Raw genomic sequence first — 22,624 nt, forward strand, 5'->3', positions numbered from 1 at the left:
TGGAAAAACAGCAGAGCTGACAGTCAGAGCAGCCGTGCTCAAAGCGTTCCTGGAGCCCAGGCTCTTCTACACAGGTGAAGACAGCGCAGGCAGCAGACACCATGGGGCACCTCTCAGCCCAACTTCACAGAGTGTGTGTCCCCTGGCAGGGGCTTCTGCTCACAGGTGAGGAGAGGACTCCCTGGGAATGGGGTGGAAGGAGGGAGCACAGAGAATAGCTGAGGTCTCCTGGGGAGGATTGGGCTCTAAGAGGGGAGAGAGGGCTTCCCTTGGAGCCAAATAGGAGAGAGGACATGAAAGAGAGAGAGAAATCATAAAAGGAAAGTCTCAGTGATCTGAAACTGTTAGGGAAGAAACGATCTCCCATTTTTTACCTTTTCCAAGTGAATCATCAATGAGCAATACATTTTTCAAAAACTGATGACAATAATCACAATTTAAGTCAGTGTGACAATTAAGGGAAAAAAATTAAAAGAGGCATTAAACAGAGCCCTGAGTCACCAACCTCAGATATTGGCAAATAAACCCCAGGACGTGGAGGGCTCTGGGAACGCTCATGATCTGATCCACAGGAGTCTGCAGCCAGTCCCAGGCACAGTGGGGCAACCAAGATGACACAACTCCCTGTCCTCACGGAGCTGACGCTCTCATGGGGAGGAAGGCAGACACGCAAAGAGATCTAGAATGTGAGGTCCGGTGTTGACAAGAGCCCTGGAGGGAACAGAGCAGGGAAAGGTCAGAAAGGGAAGACCCAGGGTCTCTAGAGGAGGTGTCAGGGAAGGTGTCTCCCAAGAATTCCCTGATGTGAGCAGGATCTGAGGGCGGTGGGGAGAGCGCCGTGCAGACCCCTGGGGAAGAGCATTCCAGAGAAATGACAAGGTCAGAGGCACTAAAGGAATGGAGTCACTCTGCTGACCTTGACCCAGTAGGACACACACACACACACACACACACACACACACACATGCACGCACGCACACAGAGAGAGAGAAAGAGAGAGAGAGAGAGAGAGAGAGAGAGAGAGAGAGAGAGAGAGACATAGACACACACACACCCCCTAAGGTGGAGGAGTAAAGAGACCTGCTCAGGACCCAGGGCCCCATCCTTCCATCCAATGCACAGGTCCTAATATTGACTGATGCTCTCTCCTGTTTCCCAGCCTCACTTCTAACCTTCTGGAACCCGCCCACCAGTGCCCAGCTCACTATTGAATCCGTGCCATCCAATGCTGCAGAGGGGAAGGAGGTTCTTCTACTCGCCCGCAATCTGCCCCAGGATACTACTGGCTTCAACTGGCACAAAGGGGGAAGCGTGGACAGCACCCGTCAAATTACAGGATATGTAATAGCAACTCAACTAACTACCCGAGGGCCCGCATACAGCGGCCGAGAGACAGTATACCCCAATGCCTCCCTGCTGATCCAGAACGTCACCCTGAATGACACAGGATTCTATACACTACAAGTCATAACGGCAAATCTTGTGAATACAGAAGCAACAGGCCAGTTCCGTGTATACCGTGAGTATTTCCCTGCCATGACCTCTGGGTGTTGCAGTCAGTTCTGCTTCCCACACACGGGATTCTCAGGGCTGGGCTGTGTCTGTGTCCCCCTCTACATTACATCTCATGATAAGGTTTGAGCATTTGGGGCAGGACACACACTATAGGACAGATAGCAAAATATCAAATTTCTTACCCCGGAATCCTGATCCTGCAGACATTTGCTTCAGGGGAAGGATAGTATGATGTAGGTAACTTATCAAGGGGAGATCAGTCTCAATCTAGCCCTGCCAGGACCTTCCTGGTGAACATATCCCCTAGAAAGACCCAGTAGGACTTAGGGTCTGGCCTGAGGGGACTTCTGGGATCCTCACAGAAAAACTCAGCCCTGGGAATCCCCTGCTCCAAAACACTATCCCAAAGTTCCCAACCCCTGGTGACCCTGAGGAGCCTGTGCCAGGGCTAGGTTGTGGCCTCCTGGGCAGGGCTGACCAGTCTCTATTAAAAATACAAAAAAAAATTAGCCGGGCGTGGTCACACCTGCCTGTAATCCCAGCTACTCAGGAGGCTGAGGCAGGAGAATCACTTGAACCTGGGAGGCAGAAGTTGCAGTGAGCCAAGATTGTGCCACTGCACTCCAACCTGGGTGATAGAGCGAGACTCTGTCTCAAAAAATATAAAAATAAATAAATAAATGCTGTTTATTTGGGCAACTTGCCTATGCAGAGCTGAGGTCAAATAACTATAAATATTTTAAGGTTCATCCATAGACCACAAGACAAGCCAAAATCATTAACCATTTATACTATTTTATGGGGAAAACTGAGCCACATGGCAATACAATCACTATATCAAGATCACACAGATCCATAACTGGCAGATCAGAGTTACAGGAGATTTGTCTTCAAGCACAGCCTCAACCTCTCCTCTACTCAGGAGCCTTATTTGGCATCTGTGAACCCCAGTACCAGAGTTGGTTCAGTTCCTTCCTTCTTAGGCATCTGCAGCCCAGAGGGGAGATCCTGGTCTGGGGAGTAAGAGCAAATGGAGAATTAACCAAGCTTTATTCTGGAACTTATTCAACAATTAGAGTCAGTGTCAGAAATGTTCAGGCCTGGGCTGGGTGTGGTAGCTCACACCTGTGATGCCAGTACTTTGGAAGGCTTAGGTGAGCAGATCACTTAATGTTAGGAGTTTGAGACCAGCCTGGCCAACATGATGAAACCCCATCTCCACTAAAAATAGAAAAACCAGCATGGTGGCGCACACCTGTAATCCCAGCTACTTGGGAAACCTAGGTGGGAGAATTGCTTAAACCCAGGAGGTGGAGGTTGCAGTGAGCTGAGATCGTTCCACTGCATTCCAGCCTGAGAGACAGAGCAAGACTCCATCTCAAAAAAAAAAAAAAAAAAGAAAAGAAATATTCAGGCCTATCCCCTCAAGACTCACACCCCTGCTCCCTGGACTTGAAATCCTGTGTTTCCTGATGTGTTGGTATCACACCCACAGGAGGATAAAGGAAAGGACTTTGCTTTCTCTCTCCACTCACACCCTGCACCAGCCAGGGTCCAACATGAGACATACACTCAGTAGTTCTCTTATGAATTAATGAATGATCCATAACCTCTTTAGAGACCGGATCTGGTTGCAGAATCCTAGGAGGTTCTTGCCATAACTCACCTCATCCCTCCAGGGACTGAACCCATGTTCCATCCCCTAACCATCTGCCCCTAAAGCCACTCCAAGAACCACATCTCATGTAACTCTGGGGCTGCTCAGCTGTGGGAAGGTTTTCAGGGCTCCCAGCTCCTGGTTGCTGGGGTCTCTGAGGTCACGGTAGCCCCCACTGCTCACTGTCATGGGCATCTCTGACTCTCTCTGCTCCTCCATGTCCTCATTTTCCTCTCCCTTTATTCCTCCACCCTTAGGCCTTCCCCAGACACTCCCTCTAACAAGGCTGACTGTCCTGCTCCCTTCCCACTCACACTATGGCCAGGCCCACCTCTCAGGCAATAGGAAAGGCAGAGAAATCAGCCAGAGCAGCTACTACCCCTGCCAGGCTCCATCATGAGTCCATGTCCCCAGGTCACCAGGAGAACGAGCTTCCACTGTGTCCCCATCCAGGGCTCTTTCCCTCAGTGAGGCCGACATGTGGAACAGGCCACAGGACAGGAACGAGCGACTCCTCCATCCACTCTCTACACTGATTCACCAGGGGGTCAGAGGCAGAATGACAGGTCTGCAGTCCCCAAAGCCCATGGGCTCACTTCACCCATTTGACTCACAACTCCATCCCCATCCTGCTGTGGGCTCACATCCTCTAGTGGTTCCTGGGACCTTCCCCAGGTGGAGCTGGCCAGACGGGTGCTGTCTGATGGGTTTGATGCCCCTTCCACATACATCTGTGTCCTCACAATGACACCATTGCCATAAGGTGGGGTCCCTTGGACAGGAAGATGCACCAACCACTGTCTTCTCACTTAGACTCTGCCCAATTTGGACAACTTTGGTCAAACTCTAATTGTGTTTCCTGAGGTTGAGAGAAAGGGAAGAAAATATTTCACATGACTATTTTGGGCTCCTCTTCTTTTCACCCAAATCTCCACAGGAATTTGTAACACAGAACTTTCTAAATTTACTAACATAACATACATCACTTCTCCTCATATGGCTTCATTTCTCTCTTTATGTAATTGAGACCCTTCAGATGTCCCTTCTGACAAGTTCTGTCTTCCTAAGAGGACCCGTGGGTCCCCTCTACCCAGGAGTCACTGATTTCAAACTGCCTTCAGCGTTTTTCTTTGATCATAACATGATCCTACTGGACTTTAAAGCTTGGTTTAAGAGTTTATCACGTTCTCTAGAGAAATATTCCTCTTAGTAGTGGGTCTTAGATTCAGAGTATTAATAACGATTTTCACATCTGGAAGAATTTAACTTCTCAAATGTATATCCCAGATCTACCAAACACACACGGTCCACGAGGGTCCGATTTTCAGCAAGTTCATGCTCTTTCTATTCCACCAACGGTTATTCTGTATTTGCAAAAACCCCATACAATTCAGAAAACATCCACAGCATCCTCACCTGCCCTCTTCAGTGGGAGAAGGGACATTAAAGACCAAAGACAAGGAACATAGTTATGCTAATAAATCCAGGCAGCTCCTGCCTGTCACCTCACTCTTTTCTAGAACATTTCTTGGACTCTATCTTTAGGGGTCACTAGCTCAAGTCAGTCATCATAAGACACTTGGGAAAAACTGCCCCACCTTACGATTCTACTGGCTGACGACTGAACTGACCTCCAGGCTTGCCCCTGGTGTCCCCTGTGGTTTGTTTATTTGTTTGAGATGGAGTCTTACTCTGTCATCCAGGCTGGAGTGCAGTGGCGTAATCTTGGCTCACTACAACCTCCGCCTCTTGGGTTCAAGCAATTCTCCTGCCTCGGCCTCCTGAGTAGCTGAGACTACAGGCACACACCACCACACCCAGCTAATTTTCACACTTTTAGTTGAGATGTGCTTTCACCATGTTGACCAGGATGGTCTCAATCTCTTGACCTCATGATCCGCCTGCCTCAGCCTCCCAAAGTGCTGGGATTACAGGCACAAGCCACCACGCCAGCCAGTCCCCTGTGTTATTTCTGCAGAAACATACAGTCCCAGACCAGGCTGCACAGTATCCTCAGGGTTTAAGGACAATGGGAAGTCACATCATCACCCATCTCTAGGATGTCCTTAGACAGGGAAGCCACAGAGAAAACACACCTAATGGGGCAAAGTAGGACTGTGAAGGTGGAAGAGACCCAGCACCTGCATGTTCCAGGTGAGGTCCACAGATGTCAGCCAGTCAGGGAAGAACCAGAAGTGCTGGGAGCTGTTACTCCCAGTCCTATGTCTGTCCACAACCCAGCACTGCTGCTCAGTTCACACTTGAGAAAGTCTATGCTTCTCCCTCGCAGAGCAGGAGGCCTCACGGTCTCTGAGCCCTCAGATCGTCGTACATCTGTCTTGTGACACACACACTTGCCATGGGCTTTTAAGGACTTCAGTTGGCTGAAAGGTAGGGAGATGCCAACTCTGAAAAATGCTTGGCTGGGAGCAGTGACTTACGCCTGTAATCCCAGCACTTTGGGAGGCCAAGGCAGATGAATTGCCTGAGCTCAGGAGTTTGAGACCAGCTTGGGCAATATGGTAAAATCCTATCTCTACTAAAATACAAAAAATTAGCCAGGCGTGGCGGCATGTGCCTGTAATCCCAGCTACTTGGGAGGCTAAGGCAGGAGAATCGCTTGAACCCAGGAGGCAGAGGTTGCAGTGAGCCAAGATCACGCCACTGCACTCCAGCCCAGGTGACAGAGCAAGACTCCATCTCCAAAAAAAGAAAGAAAGGAAGAAAGAAAAATGCCTGTGGAGGAATCACAGGTGCCACACAGGGCAATCTTATCTCTGTTATCTGCACAGTGGAGCTGTCCAAGCCCTACATCAACAGCAGCAACTCCAACCCCGTGGAGGATGAGGATGTTGTGGCCTTAACCTGTGAAACTGAGGCTCAGAACACAACCAACCTGTGGTGGGTGAACAATCAGAGCCTCCCGGTCAGTCCCAGGCTGGTGCTCTCCAATGACAACAGGACCCTCACTCTACTCAACATCACAAGGAATGACACAGGACCCTATGAGTGTGAAATACAGAACCCAGTGAGTGCGAACCGCAGTGACCCAGTCACCCTGAATATCACCTGTGAGTATCTTCTGTTCCTCTGTGACCCAGGCTGCCAGCCCAAATCCACAAGGCCAGAGGCCAGGCCTCTCAGTCCCTCTCAGGTCCAAGGACGCAGACCCTTAACCCCGGACACCCAGGCTGGCCATGACTTCCTGCCCCAAGCAAACCTGGGCAGCCTCAGCCTGAACCAAGAATAGGTGGGGAGGGGCTGCTCCTGTCCTGGGAGGCTCAGGGTTCATAGCCTGTGATGGGAGAAAGAGCTAAATGTCTCAGACTCAGATTCAGTGGACACAGTGGAACTTTGGTTGTGACTTGGTAGAGAGAGACACTATGGCCCTCCTCCAGATCAGGAGCCTCCCCTTCCCTCTGATGACATCACCTGTGGCTTTATTCTCTTTGCTCCAGATGGCCCGGACACCCCCACCATTTCCCCTTCAAAAACCTCTTACTATCCAGGGGCAAATCTCAGCCTCTTCTGCGATGCAGCCTCTAACCCACCTGCAGAGTACTCTTGGCTTATCAATGGAACATCACGCCAGATAAACACACAAGAGCTCTTTATCTCCAACATCACTGTGAATCATAGTGGATCCTATGCCTGCGTCGCCCTTAACCCAGTCACTGGCCGCAACAGGACCACAGTCAAGACAATCACAGTCTCTAGTAAGTGCTCCCTGGAGCATCAACACTAAGCTCTGAAGTATAAGCTCTCTGGTTTTCAAATAGGACCAGAGAAGAAATTTCCTTTTCTAGCCTGTATCCAATGGGCACAAGCAAGTCCAAATTCTTCCCTGAACCCTTCCAATTCATCTCTGCAGACTCTCTTCCCTTTGTTTTTCTGATTTCACAGCTGACCTAAGGTCCAACCTAGAAAGTGGGGATGGGGTTCTCTCAGCCCCAGAAAGCCCCATGTTATGGGAGGGGCTTCACAGAGTGGAAAGCAGAAAGGGTCATCAAGATCAAGTTGCTTCTGTCACTAACATGTCCCTTTCTGTAACTTCTTGACATTCTTTTACTTACTCCATGTGATACAAGGAATATGTGAGGTTTTGAAATAGGCTCACATTAGTTTTCCCTAAATGAGAGAAGGAAATGCCCTTCACCATGAGCAGCTCAGACTCTGCTCCCTGCTCTGCTCTCAGCTTGCCTGGTAACTAGTTCTGCCCTGACTCCATCTGGGGTAGGACATGGATGTGTGGGGAAAGTATCCAGGTGGCCTGTTGTGAATCTGGCTAAATCAAGATGGCAGTCAATGGCTGGGCATGGTGGCTCACAGCACTTTGGGAGCCCAAGGTGGGAGGATAACCTGAGATCAGGAGTTCGAGACCAGCCTGCCCAACATCCAACATGGCAAAACTCCATCTCTACTAAAAATACGAAAAACAAACTAGCCAGGCGTGGTTGCGCATGCCTGTAATCCCAGTCACTCAAGAGGCTGAGGCACAAGAATCGCTTGAACCCGGGAGGCAGAGGTTGCAGAGAGCCAAGATTGCACCACTGCACTCCAGCCTGGGCAACAGTGAGAGACTCTGTCTCAAAAAAAAAAAAAAAAAAAAAAAAAAAACTATGGCAGTCAACACCAAAGCTTCCCCTGGGTCATGCTGCAAGGAAATGGGAAGGGAGGGAGCCTCAGGGTCCCTGAGCTTGTCCTGACTCTGAAATCATCAGCTATATGAGGCTGTGGGCACAGCCCATGTGGTAACGCAGAGTACAGCGGGTGACACACATTTGGAAAAATCAGGAGATTCAGCCACAGGGGTTCTGCATGGGAGAAAATGGGCAGTGCCAAACGGTGTGTATTTGTAGAGAAGGTAAGAATATTAATCTTCTGTTAACACTGTGACTACCCTCTAGGAATCTCCTTCACCATGATATTCTATCCACAGACCAGGAAGTAAAACTCCTCTTTAGAGTGAGAAATCCTTTGGATTGGAACTTGTCCAGATACTAAGGTCATGAAGACTGACTGGGCCATCTTCATTCCCTAAAAAATTATTTAACGAAAAAAACAACTACCTTCCCTTTTGTATGTAAAGGTTACAGTCACAGGAAGGATGTCTGATCACAGAAAGCTTTAGGAAAGGGTCACACACAAGTCAGTGGGGAAAAACGTTCTACCTGATGATGAGGTTGCTGGACCCGTGGGCTGAGAAGAGGATTCCAAGTGGGGATACAGAGATATGCAGGGGGTCACTCTGAGATGATCTGGGGTCGGAAGGGAGGTGCAGCTCTCTCCTTATAGATCATCACCTGAACAAAGATATTTGACCTTCTGCAGAGGGTCAGGGCCATCACCTGGTTGGTCACCTTTGCATAGCTCACTGTGTGACCTGAGAGCTGGCTAAGATCTCAGGGAAAGGAGCGTATCCCCCAGGCCCCAGGCCCCAAGTCCATTCTCAATAGATTCTCTCCTCTCTTTATCCACAGAACTAAATCAAGTGGCGCAGCCTGAAGTTCAAGCCACCAGCACTACAGTCACAGAAAACAAGGACTCTGTGAACCTGACCTGCTCCACAAATGACACTGAAATCTCCATCAAGTGGTTCTTTAATAGTCAGAATATCTTATCCTCAGAGAGGATAAAGCTATTCCAGGACAACAGAACCCTCAGAATAGACCCTGTCAAGAGGGAGGATGCTGGGCAGTATTATTGTGAGGTCTCCAACCCAATCAGTGTCAACCAAAGTGACCCCATAATGCTGATCGTGAAATGTAAGTGACTCCTCGCCCCTTCCTATATGTCCCTGGAGGATTACTCTGCCAATGGTGGGCAAAATAGATAAAACTTGGCCAGATGCATGGCTCATGCCAGTAATCCCAGCACTTTGGGAGGCCAAGGTGGGCAAATCACGAGGTCAGGAGTTAGAGACCAGCCTGGCCAACATGGTGAAAACCCATCTCTACTAAAAATACAAAAAATTAGCCAGGCATGGTAGTGAGTGCCTATTATCCCAGCTACTTGGGAGGCTGAGACAGGAGAATTGCTTGAACCCAGGAGACCGAGGTTGCCATGAGCCAAGATCCCGCCACTGCACTCCAGCCTGGGTGAAAGAGTGAAACTCTGTCTCAAAAAAAAAAAAAAAAAAAAGAGATAAAACGCACAGGGAGCAGAATATCAATTAAGAGACCATTATAGTAAACAGAATTGCAAAGTGGTTAAGAGCTCAGGCTCTGAATCAAATATATTTAGTTGTTTTTTTATTTTTTTGTTTGTTTGGTTTTTTTTGGTTGTTTTTTTTTTTTTTTGGTTGGTTGGGTTTTTTTGTTTTGTTTTTTTGAGATAGGGTCTCACTCTGTCACCCAGGCTGGAGTGCTATGGCATGATCAAAGCTCACTCCAGCCTTGATCCCCTGGGCTCAAGCAATCCTGCCACCTCCGCCTCCAGAGTAGCTGGGACTACAGGCGTGCACCACCATGCCTGGCTAATTTTTTTCAATTGTTTTGTAGAGATGGAGTTTCGCGGTGTTGCCCAGACTGGTCTCAATTTCCTGGTCTCAGCCTTGGCCTTCCAAAGTGCTAGGATTACAGGAATGAGCCACTGTGCCCAGCCTGTATTTAACTATTCTAAGTACCTCTCATACAGATGGAAGCATTGTAGTATTTGTCCCTTTGTGTCTGGCTTACTTCATTTAGCATAAAGTCTTCAAGATCCATCCATGATATAGAATGCATCAGAATTTCATTCCTTTGGAGACTGAATAATATTACACTGTGTAGATAGATATATCACATTTGGCTTATCCATTCATCCATCTATGGACAGTTAGATTGCTTCCACCTTTTGGCTATTATGAATAATGCTATTACAAACAAGGGTATACAAACATCTATTAAAACCCCTGCTTTCAATTCTTTTGAATAGATACTCAGAAGTGGAATTGCTGGATCAAATGGTAATCTTGTTTAATTTTGAAGAACCATCATACCACTTTCCACAGTGGCTATACCATTTCACATTCCCACCAACAATGCACTAGAGTTCCAATTTCTCTACATCCTCAAAAACGTTTGGGTTTTGGTTTTGTTTTGTTTTTTATAATAGCCATCCTAATGGTTGTAAGATGGTATATCACTGGAGTTTTGATTTGCATTTCCCTAATGATTAGCAATATTTAGCATCCTTTCATGTGCTTATTGGCCATTTATCTTCTTTGGAGAAATGTTTATTCAAGTCCTTTGCCCATGTTTTAATTGGGTTGTTTGGGGATTTTTTTGTTGTTGTTGAGTTGCAGTAGTTCTTTCTACATTTTGGGTAGTAATCCCTTATCATATATATGATTCTCAAATGTTTTCTCCCATTCTATAAGAGGTCTTTTTACTTTCATGATAATGTGCTTTGATGCACAAAAAATTTTCATAAAGTCCAATTTCTCTATTTCTTCTTTTGTTGCCTATGCTTTTGGTGTCATAGCTAAGAAATCATTGCCAAATCCAATGTTACAAAGTTTTCACTCTATCTTCCAAGAGCTTTATAGTTTTAGCTCTTACATCTAGGTCTTTGATGTATTTTGAATTAATTTTTATATATGGTATTATGTAAAGGTTCGATTTTATTCTTTTGCATGGATATCCAGTTTCCTCAATGCCATTTGTTGAAAAGACTAACCTTTTCCCATTGAATGATCTTGGCACCCTTGTCAAAAAACCATTTGGCTATATATGCAAGTGTTTCCTTCTGGTGCTCTGTATTTTATTCCACTGGTTTCTATTTCTTTATGCCAGTATCATATTGTTTTGATTATTGTAGCTTTTTGTTTGTTTCTTTGTTTTTTGTTGTTGTTGCTGCTGTGTTTGGGGATTTTTGGTTTTTTGTTTTGTTTTTTTCACTTTTCTTTGTAGGGATAGAGTTTCACCAAGCTGCCTAAGCTGGTCTGGAACTCATGAGCTGAAGCAATCCGCCCACCTCTGCCTCCCAAAGTACTAAGAGTACAAGCATGATGATCACCATAGCTTTATAGAAAATTTTGAAACCAGGAAGTGTGAGCCCTTCAACTTTGTTCTTTTTCAAGACTGCTTTGGCTATTCATGGTCCCTTCAGAGTCTACATAAATTTTAGAATGATTTTTTCTATTTCTGCAAAAAAATATTACTGGGATTTTGATAGAGATTGCACTGAATCTGTAGATCACTGGGTAGCACTGACACTGAAATCTCTTAACAATATTAAGTCTTCTAATCCATGAAAATGGGATGTCTTTTCCATTTATTTATGTCTTATTCAATTGTTTTTGGCAATTTTTTTTCTTAATTTTCTCTGAATTGTTCATTGTTAGTACACAAAAATACAACTGATTTTTGCATGTTGATTTTATATCCTGCCACTTCGCTGAATTTATTGTCTAACAGCTTTTGTGGAATCTTTAGGGTTTTCTACATATGAGTTAGCGTATTCTACAAACAGATATAATTTTACTTCTTTCCAATCTAGATGGGTTTCTTTTCTTGCCTAATTGTTCTGGCTAGGAATTCTAATACTATGTTGAATAGAACTGGCAAAAGCAGGCATCCTCGTCTTGTTCTTGATCTTAAAGGAAAAGTTTTCAGTCTTTCACCATTGAGTGTGATGGTAGCTGGGGGCCTTTCATATGCAGCATTTATTATGTTGAAAGTTTCCTTCTGTTCCTAGTTACAGTGCGTTTTTTAGCATGAAAGAATGTTGATTTTTTTTTTTTTTTTTTTTTTTTTTTTTTTTAGACAGAGTTTTACTCTATCACCCAGGCTGCAGTACAGTGGCATAATCTTGGCTCATTGCAACCTCTGCCTCCCGGGTTCAAGCAGTTCTCCTGCCTCAGCCTCCTGAGTAGCTGGGATTACAGGCGCCCACCAGCACGCGTTAATTTTTTTGTATTTTTAGTAGAGACGGAGTTTCTCCGTATTAGCCAACATTGTCTTGATCTCCGGACCTTATGATCCACCCGCCTCGGCCTCCCAAAGTGCTGGGATTACAGGCATTAGCCACCGCACCCGGCCCAAGAATGTTGAATTTTGTCAAATGCTTTTACCGATTCATTTTCATTACTGGTTATAGGTCTATTCAGATTTTCTATCTATTCATGATTCTATCATGGCAGGTTCTGTGTTTCTGGGAATTTGTTCATTTCATCCAGGTTATCCAATTTGCTGGCATACAATTACTCATAGTACTCTTATAATCCTTATTATTTCTATAGAATTAGTAATAATATTTTCACTTTCATTTCTGATTTTAGTAATTTGAATCTTCTTTCTTTCTTAGTCTAGTTAAAGTTTGTCAGTTATAGTGGTCTTTTTTAAAGAACAACTTTTTTTGTTGTTTGAGACAGGCTCTTACTCTGTCACCAAGGCTGATCATGGCTTACCACAGGCTTAACCTGCCAGGTTCAAGCTATCCTCCTGCCTCAGCCTCCTGGGTACCAGCTGAAACCACAGACACCTGCCACCACCTCCAGCTAATTTTTGTAAATTTTTTGTAGAGACAGGGTTTCATCATCTTGCCTAGCTGGTCTGAAATTCCTGAGCTCAAGTGATGCATCTGCCTTGGCCTTCCAAAGTGCTGGGATTACAATCATGTGCCACTGTTCCTGGCCTACAGTTATAAATTTCTTTCTTGCACAAGATTCTTAACTACTCTGAGCCTCGGATTCCTCAACCAATAATTGCACTAAGAATGCCTGCTTCATAGTATTGGGGGGTTTTGGATTTTTGCTTTGTTTTTGAGTCAGGGTCTCACTCTGTCACCCAAACTGGAGTGCAGTGGTGCAAACACAGCTCACTGCAGCCTCAACCTCCTAGGCTCAAGCAATTCTCCCACCTTAGCCACCTAAGTATTACATGCTACCACACCTGGCTAATTTATTTTTATTTTTGCTTTCGGAGAGATATAATCTCACCATATTATCCAGGCTAGACTCCAACTCCTAGGATCAAGCAATCCTCTCATCTCAGTCTCCCAAAGTGCTGGGATTACAGGTGTGAGCCACCACACCTGGCTCCATAGTATTGTTTTAAAAATTTAATTGTAATAATAAACCTTCAGCAAAATACCACACAACCACACACAGAGGGAATGTTTCATAAATGTTAGCTGCTATCACCACTACTATTATCATTTGCCTTCAGATCATGTAGTCCTAGAGTCAAATCTCAGATCCACCTCACACTAGCCATCTGACTTTAGGTAAGCTTTTTTACCACTCTCAGCTTCCATTTTTTCATGTTTAAAATGGAAATAATGTCTACCTGACAGCACTATTTTATGGATCAAATGAGATACATGTAAAGCATTTAGCAGTACAGGGCCTGGCACACAGGAAATACCCCACAAAAGTAGCTAACATAGCATTAATCACCAGCCTGAGTTGACTGGTGAGGGCTAAGCCCCAAATGGTTACAACAGATATAAAGAAGAAATAGGCTGGATACAGTGGCTCACACCTGTAATCCCAACACTTGGGAGGCCGAGGCTGGAGGATCTCTTGAGCCCAGGAGTCCAAGACCAGCCTGGGCAATATAGTGGAACCCTATCTCTGCAAAAATTATTTTTTAAAATTAACCAGATGGCTGGGCGCCGTCGCTCATGCCTGTAATTCCAGCACTTTGGGAGGCCGAGGCAGATGGATCACCTAAGGTCAGGAGTTGGAGAAAAGCCCGACCAACATGGAGAAACCTCATCTCTACTAAAAATACAAAATTAGCCACGCGTGGTGGCGCATGCCTGTAATCCCAGCTACTTAGGAGGCTGAGGCAGGAGAATCACTTAAACCTGGGAGGCAGAGGTTGTGGTGAGCCGAGATCGTGCCATTGCACTCCAGCCTGGGCAACAAGAGTGAAACTCTATCTCAAAAAATAAAAATTAGCCAGGTGTGGTGGCATGTGCCTGTAGTCTCAGCTACTGAGGAGACTGAGGTAGGAGGATCACTTGATCCCAAGAGACTACAATGAGCCATGATTGTGCCATTGCACTCCAGCCTTGGTGATAAAGTGAGAACCTGTCTCAAAAAAAAAAAGAAGAAGAAATAGATGCAAAATATATTATTTATATATTTATTATATAAATTTTTATATTTTTATTATATATATTATTCATATATTTATTATACATAAATAATATATAATAAATACATAAATAATAATATATACATATGGGGGAGACGCATTATACAAGAAACCCACCAGTACATTATTATGATTAAATATGGGAAAGGGGAGTTAAAGCAAAGTCTCGCGCCGGGCGCGGTGGCTCAAGCCTGTAATCCCAGCACTTTGGGAGGCCGAGGTGGGTGGATCACGAGGTCGAGAGATCGAGACCATCCTGGTCAACATGGTGAAACCCCGTCTCTACTAAAAGTGCAAAAAATTAGCTGGTCATGGTGGCGCGTGCCTGTAATCCCAGCTACTCAGGAGGCTGAGGCAGGAGAATTGCCTGAACCCAGGAGGCGGAGGTTGCGGTGAGCCGAGATCGCGCCATTGCACTCCAGCCTGGGTAACAAGGGCGAAACTCCGTCTCAAAAAAAAAAAAAAAAAAAAAAAACAAAGTCTCAAGCCTGGTACGTTATTTCCATCCACTGAGATACAGCAAAGATGGGATTAAACATACGAGATAATTTACTGGGGGAAATGCCTATTAGGGAAGTGAGGCGAGAGTGAGAGGAACCTGAGAGAGCCCTCAGATCACGATTCCTGTGGAAGAGAAAGAGACAAAGGAAGTTTTAGATTGCAGTGCAGTTCTAAGAGTTTCTGCAAGGTTGACAGGGAGTCCTCCAGCCATTCACACTTCAGAGTAAAACAGTCACACAGAACTGGGCTTGCTTTCATACCCTTGCTGGGAGCCTGTGGGAAGCAAGGTGACTATGCAAAAGAGGTGCTGAATTCAGGATGCACTGACTGCCACAACTGAGACACTGAGAAAAAGATGCAACCACAAAAAAAGGTAGAAAGTTCTAGTCACATACAAAATAGCAATCAGCCTTTCTCACATTTCAAAATCCTCAAAAATGTCTGAGCACAGAAAGGCCAGAATGGAACTGACAGAAGACTGATCATCAACCTAGAAACACGGTTGACAGAAAAACAAAAAAATTGCAAGGATATAATTAGCTAATCATCTTCCAGCAATCCTCCTACAACAGAACTGTATTCCTTGAAGGAAAAATTAGAAACGACTTCATTCTGAGAATTGTTTCCAACCCCCAATGTAAAATAATTTCACCTTCATTTCTTCTCCTCTTTTCTTTCCATGACAGATACGGAAAGTTCTGGTCTCTCAGGGGGGGCCATTGCTGGCATTGTGATTGGAGTACTAGCCGGGATGGCTCTGATAGCAGCCCTGGTAGTGTATTTTCTGCATTCCAGGAAGACTGGCAGGTATGATGGCCTTTCCTCTTGTTCTGTTTCCTCCAAGGCTGACTGCCATGCTTGGGAGAGGAAAAGAACTTCTTTGCCTGTCTCTGGACCTGGATCTCCTCCTCCCACTAAACTCCTGCTTCTCGGCACTAATTCCTGCAGGTCTCCTTTTCCCTGGTCATCATGTTCCCTGTCTCCCATTGTCTCTTGGACATGGCTATTCCAATCCCCATCTAATCTAATTGAGGAAGATACTCAATTATGTTCGTCTGTCCCCAGTCACGGAAACCAAGGTCTAAGAAGAAATACAAATGAAAAAATAAAAGCAGCAGCAGAAGAAAGCAAGTCACGTGCACAGTAGCAAGAGGAGGGAGAGATAGCGTAGGAAGGGAACTTAAGAGAAAGCAAAAACAACCACAGTCCTCTTGAACAATAAATAGGGGGGAAAAAAGGACCCCAGGAAACAAAATGGGAAAGGTCTTAAGGGTACAAGTAGACAGAAAAGCAGCTGATAAAGAATGGAATGAAATGTGAACATCTAGCAAACAGGAAAAGAGAAAACACTAGAAGGGATGGCAGTTAGATGAAAAATGAGGCCCTCAGAAGAAAGGCAGTATAAACATCAAGGACCCCAAGGAATGACCTGCTCACAGTGCCCTTCCTAACTCAGGGAACAAAGATCCTGTGCTTGGGAATAGCAGTCACAGTGTCTGATATTTATTTAGGGCAAGCGACCAGCGTGATCTCACAGAGCACAAACTCTCAGACTCCAACCACAGTAAGTAAAGCCACTTACCCAATGAGAACTGGTATGTTCCACCACATGACCTCCCCTGGCAGGGAATCCTGGATTCCCAAACCACTCCCTCCCTTCTGAATTTTCATGAAAGGATGTCTATTTCCCACCCCTAAGGTGGCATAGGTCTTCACACCCTTTCTAGCCACAAGAGTCCCCTGAGACACATCTGAGGAGAGAAGCTCACTCTGCCTAGGCCAGGCAGGCCTAAGGAAGAACCCATGTTTCCAGGAGCCATTTTCTCAGCCTTACTCCTTCCGCCTCCTGCCTCTATTACGGATGTGGGCACTCTCCCTTGGTGAGACTTTCCTTGTCTTGTGGGTGCTGTGGGTGCTGCAAGCCTCAATGCCCCTCCTTGCCATTGGAGCATGTTGCTGAGAAACACATCTGGGCAAAATCAAGGCCTTGTAAACTGGTAGAACTCTTCAGAAGTGGATTGTGGCCTCCTGTGGCTCTGCCTCTGCCCCCTCCTCTGGTACTAATGTGCTGGGTCTGGACCACACACTCTGAGGGAAGTAAATTCCTTAACTGATCATGGGCTACCTCCCTACCCTCCAACTGCCACCTGCTTCAGCTAGGATCACCTTAAGTCAGCTTTGCATTTCCTTGGATTAATAATAATTCTTTTGCTTCTCCAGCTCAGGACCACTCTGACAACTCTCCTAACAAGGTAAGCACAGCCAATTTTCCTGCTTATTTTCTCATGGAAATGACTCTGTATAGAATTGGTTATTCCTGAAAACACAATGTAACATCAAGTTTGGGTTAATGTTCCTCAGTGCAGCAACAAAGACGTATTTGCAATCACTCCCATTCGCAGCAAGAATGTGCATTTTGTAATTATCCCCATCCTGCGTCTGAATACTGGATGCGACTCTTTTTTTTTTTTTTTTTTTTTTTTTAATTGAGACGGAGTTTCACTCTTGTTACCCAGGCTGGAGTGCTATGGCGCGATCTCGGCTCACCGCAACCTCCGCCTCCTGGGTTCAGGCAATTCTCCTGCCTCAACCTCCCGAGTAGCTGGGATTACAGGCACGCGCCACCATGCCCAGCTAATTTTTTGTATCTTTAGTAGAGACAGGGTTTCACCATGTTGACCAGGATGGTCTCGATCTCTTGACCTCGTGATCCACCCGCCTCAGCCTCCCAAAGTGCTGGGATTACAGGCTTGAGCCACTGCGCCCGGCTGGATGCGACTCTTAGTAGCTCTGTGACCCTGGTCAAGTAACCTAATCTCTGATCCTCAGCTTTGTCATCTGTAAAATGGGCATTCTGCTTACTTCAAAGAGAATTCGAAGGTATTAAACAAGATAACCTACACAGAGCACCAAGCACATTGGCCTAAAAAAGGAAGGCACTAGGCCGGGCACGGTGGCTCACGCCTGTAATCCCAGCACTTTGGGAGGCCGAGGCAGGTGGATCACGAGGTCAAGAGATCAAGACCATCCTGATCAACATGGTGGAACCCCGTCTCTACTAAAGATACAAAAAATTAGCTGGGCATGGTGGCACGTGCCTGTAATCCCAGCTACTCGGGAGGTTGAGGCAGGAGAATTGCCTGAACCCAGGAGGCGGAGGTTGCGGTGAGCTGAGATTGCGCCATCGCACTCCAGCCTGGGTAACAAGAGCGAAACTCCGTCTCCAAAAAAAAAAAAAAAAAAAAAAAAAAAGGAAAGCACTTAATCATTCTCACCTCCTACCTGCAGTCTGATCCTGCTCTTACTGTCAAAAGGATAATTTCCATTTTAATAGATGAGTTCCTGTTTATAATAGTTTTATAGAATTTTCCATTTTACCTTTACAGTAGAGCAAACACACATACTGAAAAATGCTAAAGCATAATTATACTTTTACAATGTAGAAACTTTCACAAATTGAACACACCGAGGTAAGCAGCACTCGTATCATGAAATACTACATGACCTCCCCTTAAAAAGAAACCCTTCCAGCCAGGCACAGTGGTTAACACTTTGGGAGGCCAAGGTGGGCAGATCACTTGAGGTCAGGAGTTTGAAACAAGCCTGGCCAACATGGGAAACCTCATCTCTACTAAAAATATAAAAAATTAGTCAGGCATGGTGATGGACACCTGTAATCCCAATTACCTGAAAGGCTGAGACAGGAGAATCACTTGAACCTGGGAGGTGTGGGTACAATGAGTCAAGATCATGCCATTGCACTCCAGCCTGGGTGACAGACAGACACTCCGTCTCAAAAAAAAAGAAAAGAAAAGAAAAGAAAAAAAGAAACTCTTCCAGTCACTTCCCTCCAAAGAATAACCACTATACTGACTTCTAATGCTCCAGATTAGTTTTGTTTGGTTTTGTTCCTACATAAAGGAAAAATACAACATCCTTATATGTAGCTTCTTTCCATCAACACTGTTTTGTGAGATTCATCCATATTGTTGTATGTATTTGTGGTCTGCCTGTTCTCATTGCTGTATTATCATATTCCATTGCATATATACCATCATTTATCTCTTCTAATGATCATTCATCAGGTCAGCAGGCAGAGAACAGATAACAACAAAGCCCTTCTCCAGAGCTAAAATTTCAAAATGGTAACAGCTTGTGGTGCTGAATCGCACCAGGCAAGGTGAAGCCCTGCCCTGTGACACTGACTTAACTGATCATTACTTGTGCTTTTCAGATGAATGAAGTTACTTACTCTTCCCTGAACTTCACAGGCCAGCAACCCAGACAACCAACGTCAGCCTCCTCATCCCCAACAACCACAGACGTAATTTATTCAGAAGTAAAAATGAAGTAATGCAACCTGTCCTGCTCACTGCATGCTGATGTATTCCAAGTCTCTTACCCTCATCACTAGGAGATTCCCCTCTGGGAGTGGTGGGGAGGTTGGGGACAGAAAGAAGTTTCCCCGACTCTTCCTTCCTAATAGGCACCTCCAGGCTGCCTGGTCACAGCCCCTCCCTCAGTGTTGATAGATGAAAAGGTACTTTGGGAGTCTATAGGAAACTCAACCTTTTTGTCATTGAAATTTGGCAAAGCTGACTTTGGTAAAGAGTGGCCAGAACTTCCCCTGCCTTCCCCTTTTCAAAACCTGGAATTGTTTTAAACTTGCCTATTCAGAGCACTCATTCCTTCCCATCCCAGTCCTGTCCTATCACTGTAATTTGGGTTTGCCATAGCTTTGAGGTTACATCCTTTTCCATGAAGTACATGTGCCAGAAAACAAGAGACAGAAAGTAAAAGCAGTAATGGCTTCTCCTATTTCTCCAAAGCTCTGTGTGAACTCACCAAATGTAAGAAAACCAAATATGTAACAATAGTGAAATTCCACACCTTTGTCCACTGTCAGGGTTTCTACCTGCAGGATCAGGGTCTAAGCACCTTGCTGTTTAGCTAGAATGCAACATAATCCTTCTGGCAAGCCTGTCTTCCGGGAATCCACTAGAAGCAACTAGGAAAACCACTTGCCAAACTCCAAGGCAATTCCTGATGGAAAATGCAAAAGCACAGATATGTTTTATTATCTTTATGGGCTTTATTCAAGGAAGTGCTGAGAGAGGGAGGGGTTATAGCTCTAGGAAGGAACCAGCTTCTGATAAACACAATCTGCTAGGAACTTGGGAAAGGAATCAGAGACCTGCCCTTCAGAAATTATTTAAATTACTGTTAAAGAATACATAGTTTGGGGTATTAGGGTTTTTCTCCTTTTCTCTGAGACATTCCACTATTTTAATTTTTATAACTGTTTATTTATGTGAAAAGGATTATTTTTACTTAGCTTAGCTATGTAGGCCAATCTAATTGCCTTAGGTGAAAGAAGCCACCAAAATCCCTCAAGTCCCTTGGTCAGGAGCTTCTCAAGGTTTTTTGTCAGAAGCTCCAAATAGAAAATAAGAAGAGGTTTTCTTCATTCATAACTAGAACTAGATTTAACTCAGTTTCTAGGCACCTCAGACCAGTCATCAACACCCACTCTATTCCATGTCTGCACCTGTGCGTATTCTGTCTGCCTCCACTCACTTGCTCAGGAAACCTTGGACTCTGCTAAGGTGTATTTGGTCCTTGAGAAGTGGGAGCACCCTACAGGGACAGTATCACTCATGCTGGTGGCATTGTTTACAACTAGAAACCCGCACTGGTGCTGATGCCCCTTGGGGGAACAGGGCTGTGAGGAGGAGGTTTATAACTTGAGCCTAGCCTTTTTTAACAGCCTTTGAAATTTATTTTCTCCTATGGGGTCTATAAATGTATCTTATAATAAAAAGGAAGGACAGGAGCAAGACAGGCAAATGTACTTCTCACCCAGTCTTCTACACAGATGGAATGTCATTTGGGGCTAAGAGAAAGGTTTTATTCTATATTGCCTACCTGATCTCATGTTAGGCCTAAGAGACTTTTTCAAAAAGGATTGGCTCAGAGTTCTCTATACTCAGGTACCTCTTTCGGGGTTTTCTAACCCTGACACGGACTGTGCATACTTTCCCTTATCCACGCTCTGCTGTTATTTAATTTTGCCTGGCTAAGACTATGTCTGAATTATATATAAAAATTGTTCTATGTTTATAATAAAAATAATGTATCAGACATCAACATGCTGCCTCATGGTTGATACTACCTTAGACAATGTTTCTCTACAGGCAGAAAAAAAACAAAATTGTTCAATGGCGAGTCAGAGTAAAACTATTTCTAAGTCTATAGATATTTGTTCTATTTGACCAGAGAGATCGCTAAATTCATTTGCATACCTGCCAACAAAGTCAGTATATCTGGGAGCAAAAGACCACAGCTCCAACTTGCCTGGAAGGAAGTGCCTACCTTCCTCTGGGAAAGAAGATGATCTCATGAGTAAAAGGCCTCCCAGCCTCTTCATTAGGGGCCAATAACACTTCCCACTAGGCCGGTTCCAGTGAATCAGATGTAGCTATGCAAGGGTCTCCAAGGTTTATTCACACCGAAATCTCTCTAGACCTTCTGCCTCTTCCTGGTTCCCAGTTCCTTTTTTCTGCCCTCTTGGAGGGTCAGATCTCTTCTAACCTCAATAGCTTTCATTTATTACTTCTGCTAAATATTAAGCTATAACCTCATTTCTTTCACTTCCAAGCAATTGAAATGTATGTGCTGTCTTTCCCTTTCATCATCACCTAATTTTTCCTGGCCCTCTGCACTGCCTCCATACCCAAGATCACTGGAAACAGCACAAAACTAGTATCCATCTTGGTGAAATACAAAGGCATTTTTATAATACTCATACTTTTTCCTTTTATAGTATCTAAGATCACAGACACATTTTCCCTTGTGGAGAGCTCCCCTACCTTCATCCCCCGCTTATATACTGTACCCCCAAACCAGATGTAGTACTCACACCCTTCTTGTCTCCCTCCATCCACCCTCTTTCATCAGCTTAGTGATCTCTCTGGAAATGGCTCTTAATTTATATCTCTAGCCCCAACTACTTGTAGAACTCATGACACCCACATCCAAATACTGCCTGAAGTCACCCATTTAAACAAGCTCTTCCACATAGCTCACTCATTTCTCCCAGTAACACCCCCTAAATATCCACAGCCCTTGCTCATTTGTTTCCAGATTCAATACATTGTGAAAGCCTCTTGTTCTTTTTTTTTAACAACTCTCAATTATGCTGTTCTCACCATTCCCATAAACCTAACTGACCCAGGCCCTCAACAACACTCAAAGTCTTGGTTGACTTCGTCTCCAGTCTCTCTGAAATCTTTCTTGCGTATGACAGCCTCATTATCTTCCTAAAAACGAGTCCACTCTCCTATTCAAAAATCTACAGTGGCTTACTCTGGCCTATTAGATAAGTTCGAACTTCTTCTAAAAAGAAGTGTCCTCATTCCTTTATCGATACTTCCTTGTATAATTCCGCAATCGTAATTAGATCTGTCTCCCTATATATCTCTGCCCCTCCGCCCCACACACATAGAATTCTTAGTTCCAATTGTACACCTAAAAGCATACCAAACAGGGTGACTTCCACCTACCATCTATACTGTAGAGTTACTCACAACCTTCATCACAAGCAACCTCTGACCTTGTGGAGAACAAGAACTGTAACATTAACATGTGAACCTGAGACCCAGGACACAACCTATGTGTGGCTGAAAATCTCTTCCTGATGACCAATTCATGTGTTCACAAAAGATATGGAAATTAAAAATGCAATGTCCCTATCCCAAGGAATATAAAGCCCAAGACATGAGATAAGACCTGAAAAATAATCATAATACCAGAAAAGAAAGGGAACTAGGGCTACACATTGGAATAACTGGGGAATTTTTTAAAA

General features: G+C 44.8%; 1 protein-coding gene and 1 long non-coding RNA gene across 13 annotated transcripts in view; one reads left to right on the top strand and one right to left on the bottom strand.

Moving 5' to 3' along the window:
* LOC120362736 (uncharacterized) overlaps positions 1 to 22,624 on the bottom strand; it is a 403,841-nt gene that overhangs the window by 279,375 nt on the left and 101,842 nt on the right. The gene's annotated exons all lie outside the window — the stretch shown is intronic.
* Positions 11 to 20,907, top strand: LOC101028374 (CEA cell adhesion molecule 1). Of its 2 annotated transcripts, XM_003943210.4 has the most exons (9): positions 11 to 165; positions 1,160 to 1,519; positions 5,965 to 6,243; positions 6,631 to 6,888; positions 8,653 to 8,937; positions 15,447 to 15,567; positions 16,272 to 16,324; positions 16,981 to 17,012; positions 18,995 to 20,907. In XM_003943210.4, the coding sequence occupies exons 1-9, from the start codon at positions 102 to 104 to the stop codon at positions 19,112 to 19,114; spliced, it is 1,572 nt and encodes a 523-aa protein (XP_003943259.1). In that variant the 5' UTR covers positions 11 to 101; the 3' UTR covers positions 19,115 to 20,907. The 2 variants fall into 2 exon arrangements, with proteins under 2 accessions (XP_003943259.1, XP_074241720.1); XM_074385619.1 differs by lacking the exon at positions 16,272 to 16,324 and having other exon boundaries at positions 18,995 to 19,084.

Source organism: Saimiri boliviensis, chromosome 14 (assembly GCF_048565385.1).
Source record: "Saimiri boliviensis isolate mSaiBol1 chromosome 14, mSaiBol1.pri, whole genome shotgun sequence".
NCBI classification, from domain to species: Eukaryota; Metazoa; Chordata; class Mammalia; order Primates; family Cebidae; genus Saimiri; species Saimiri boliviensis.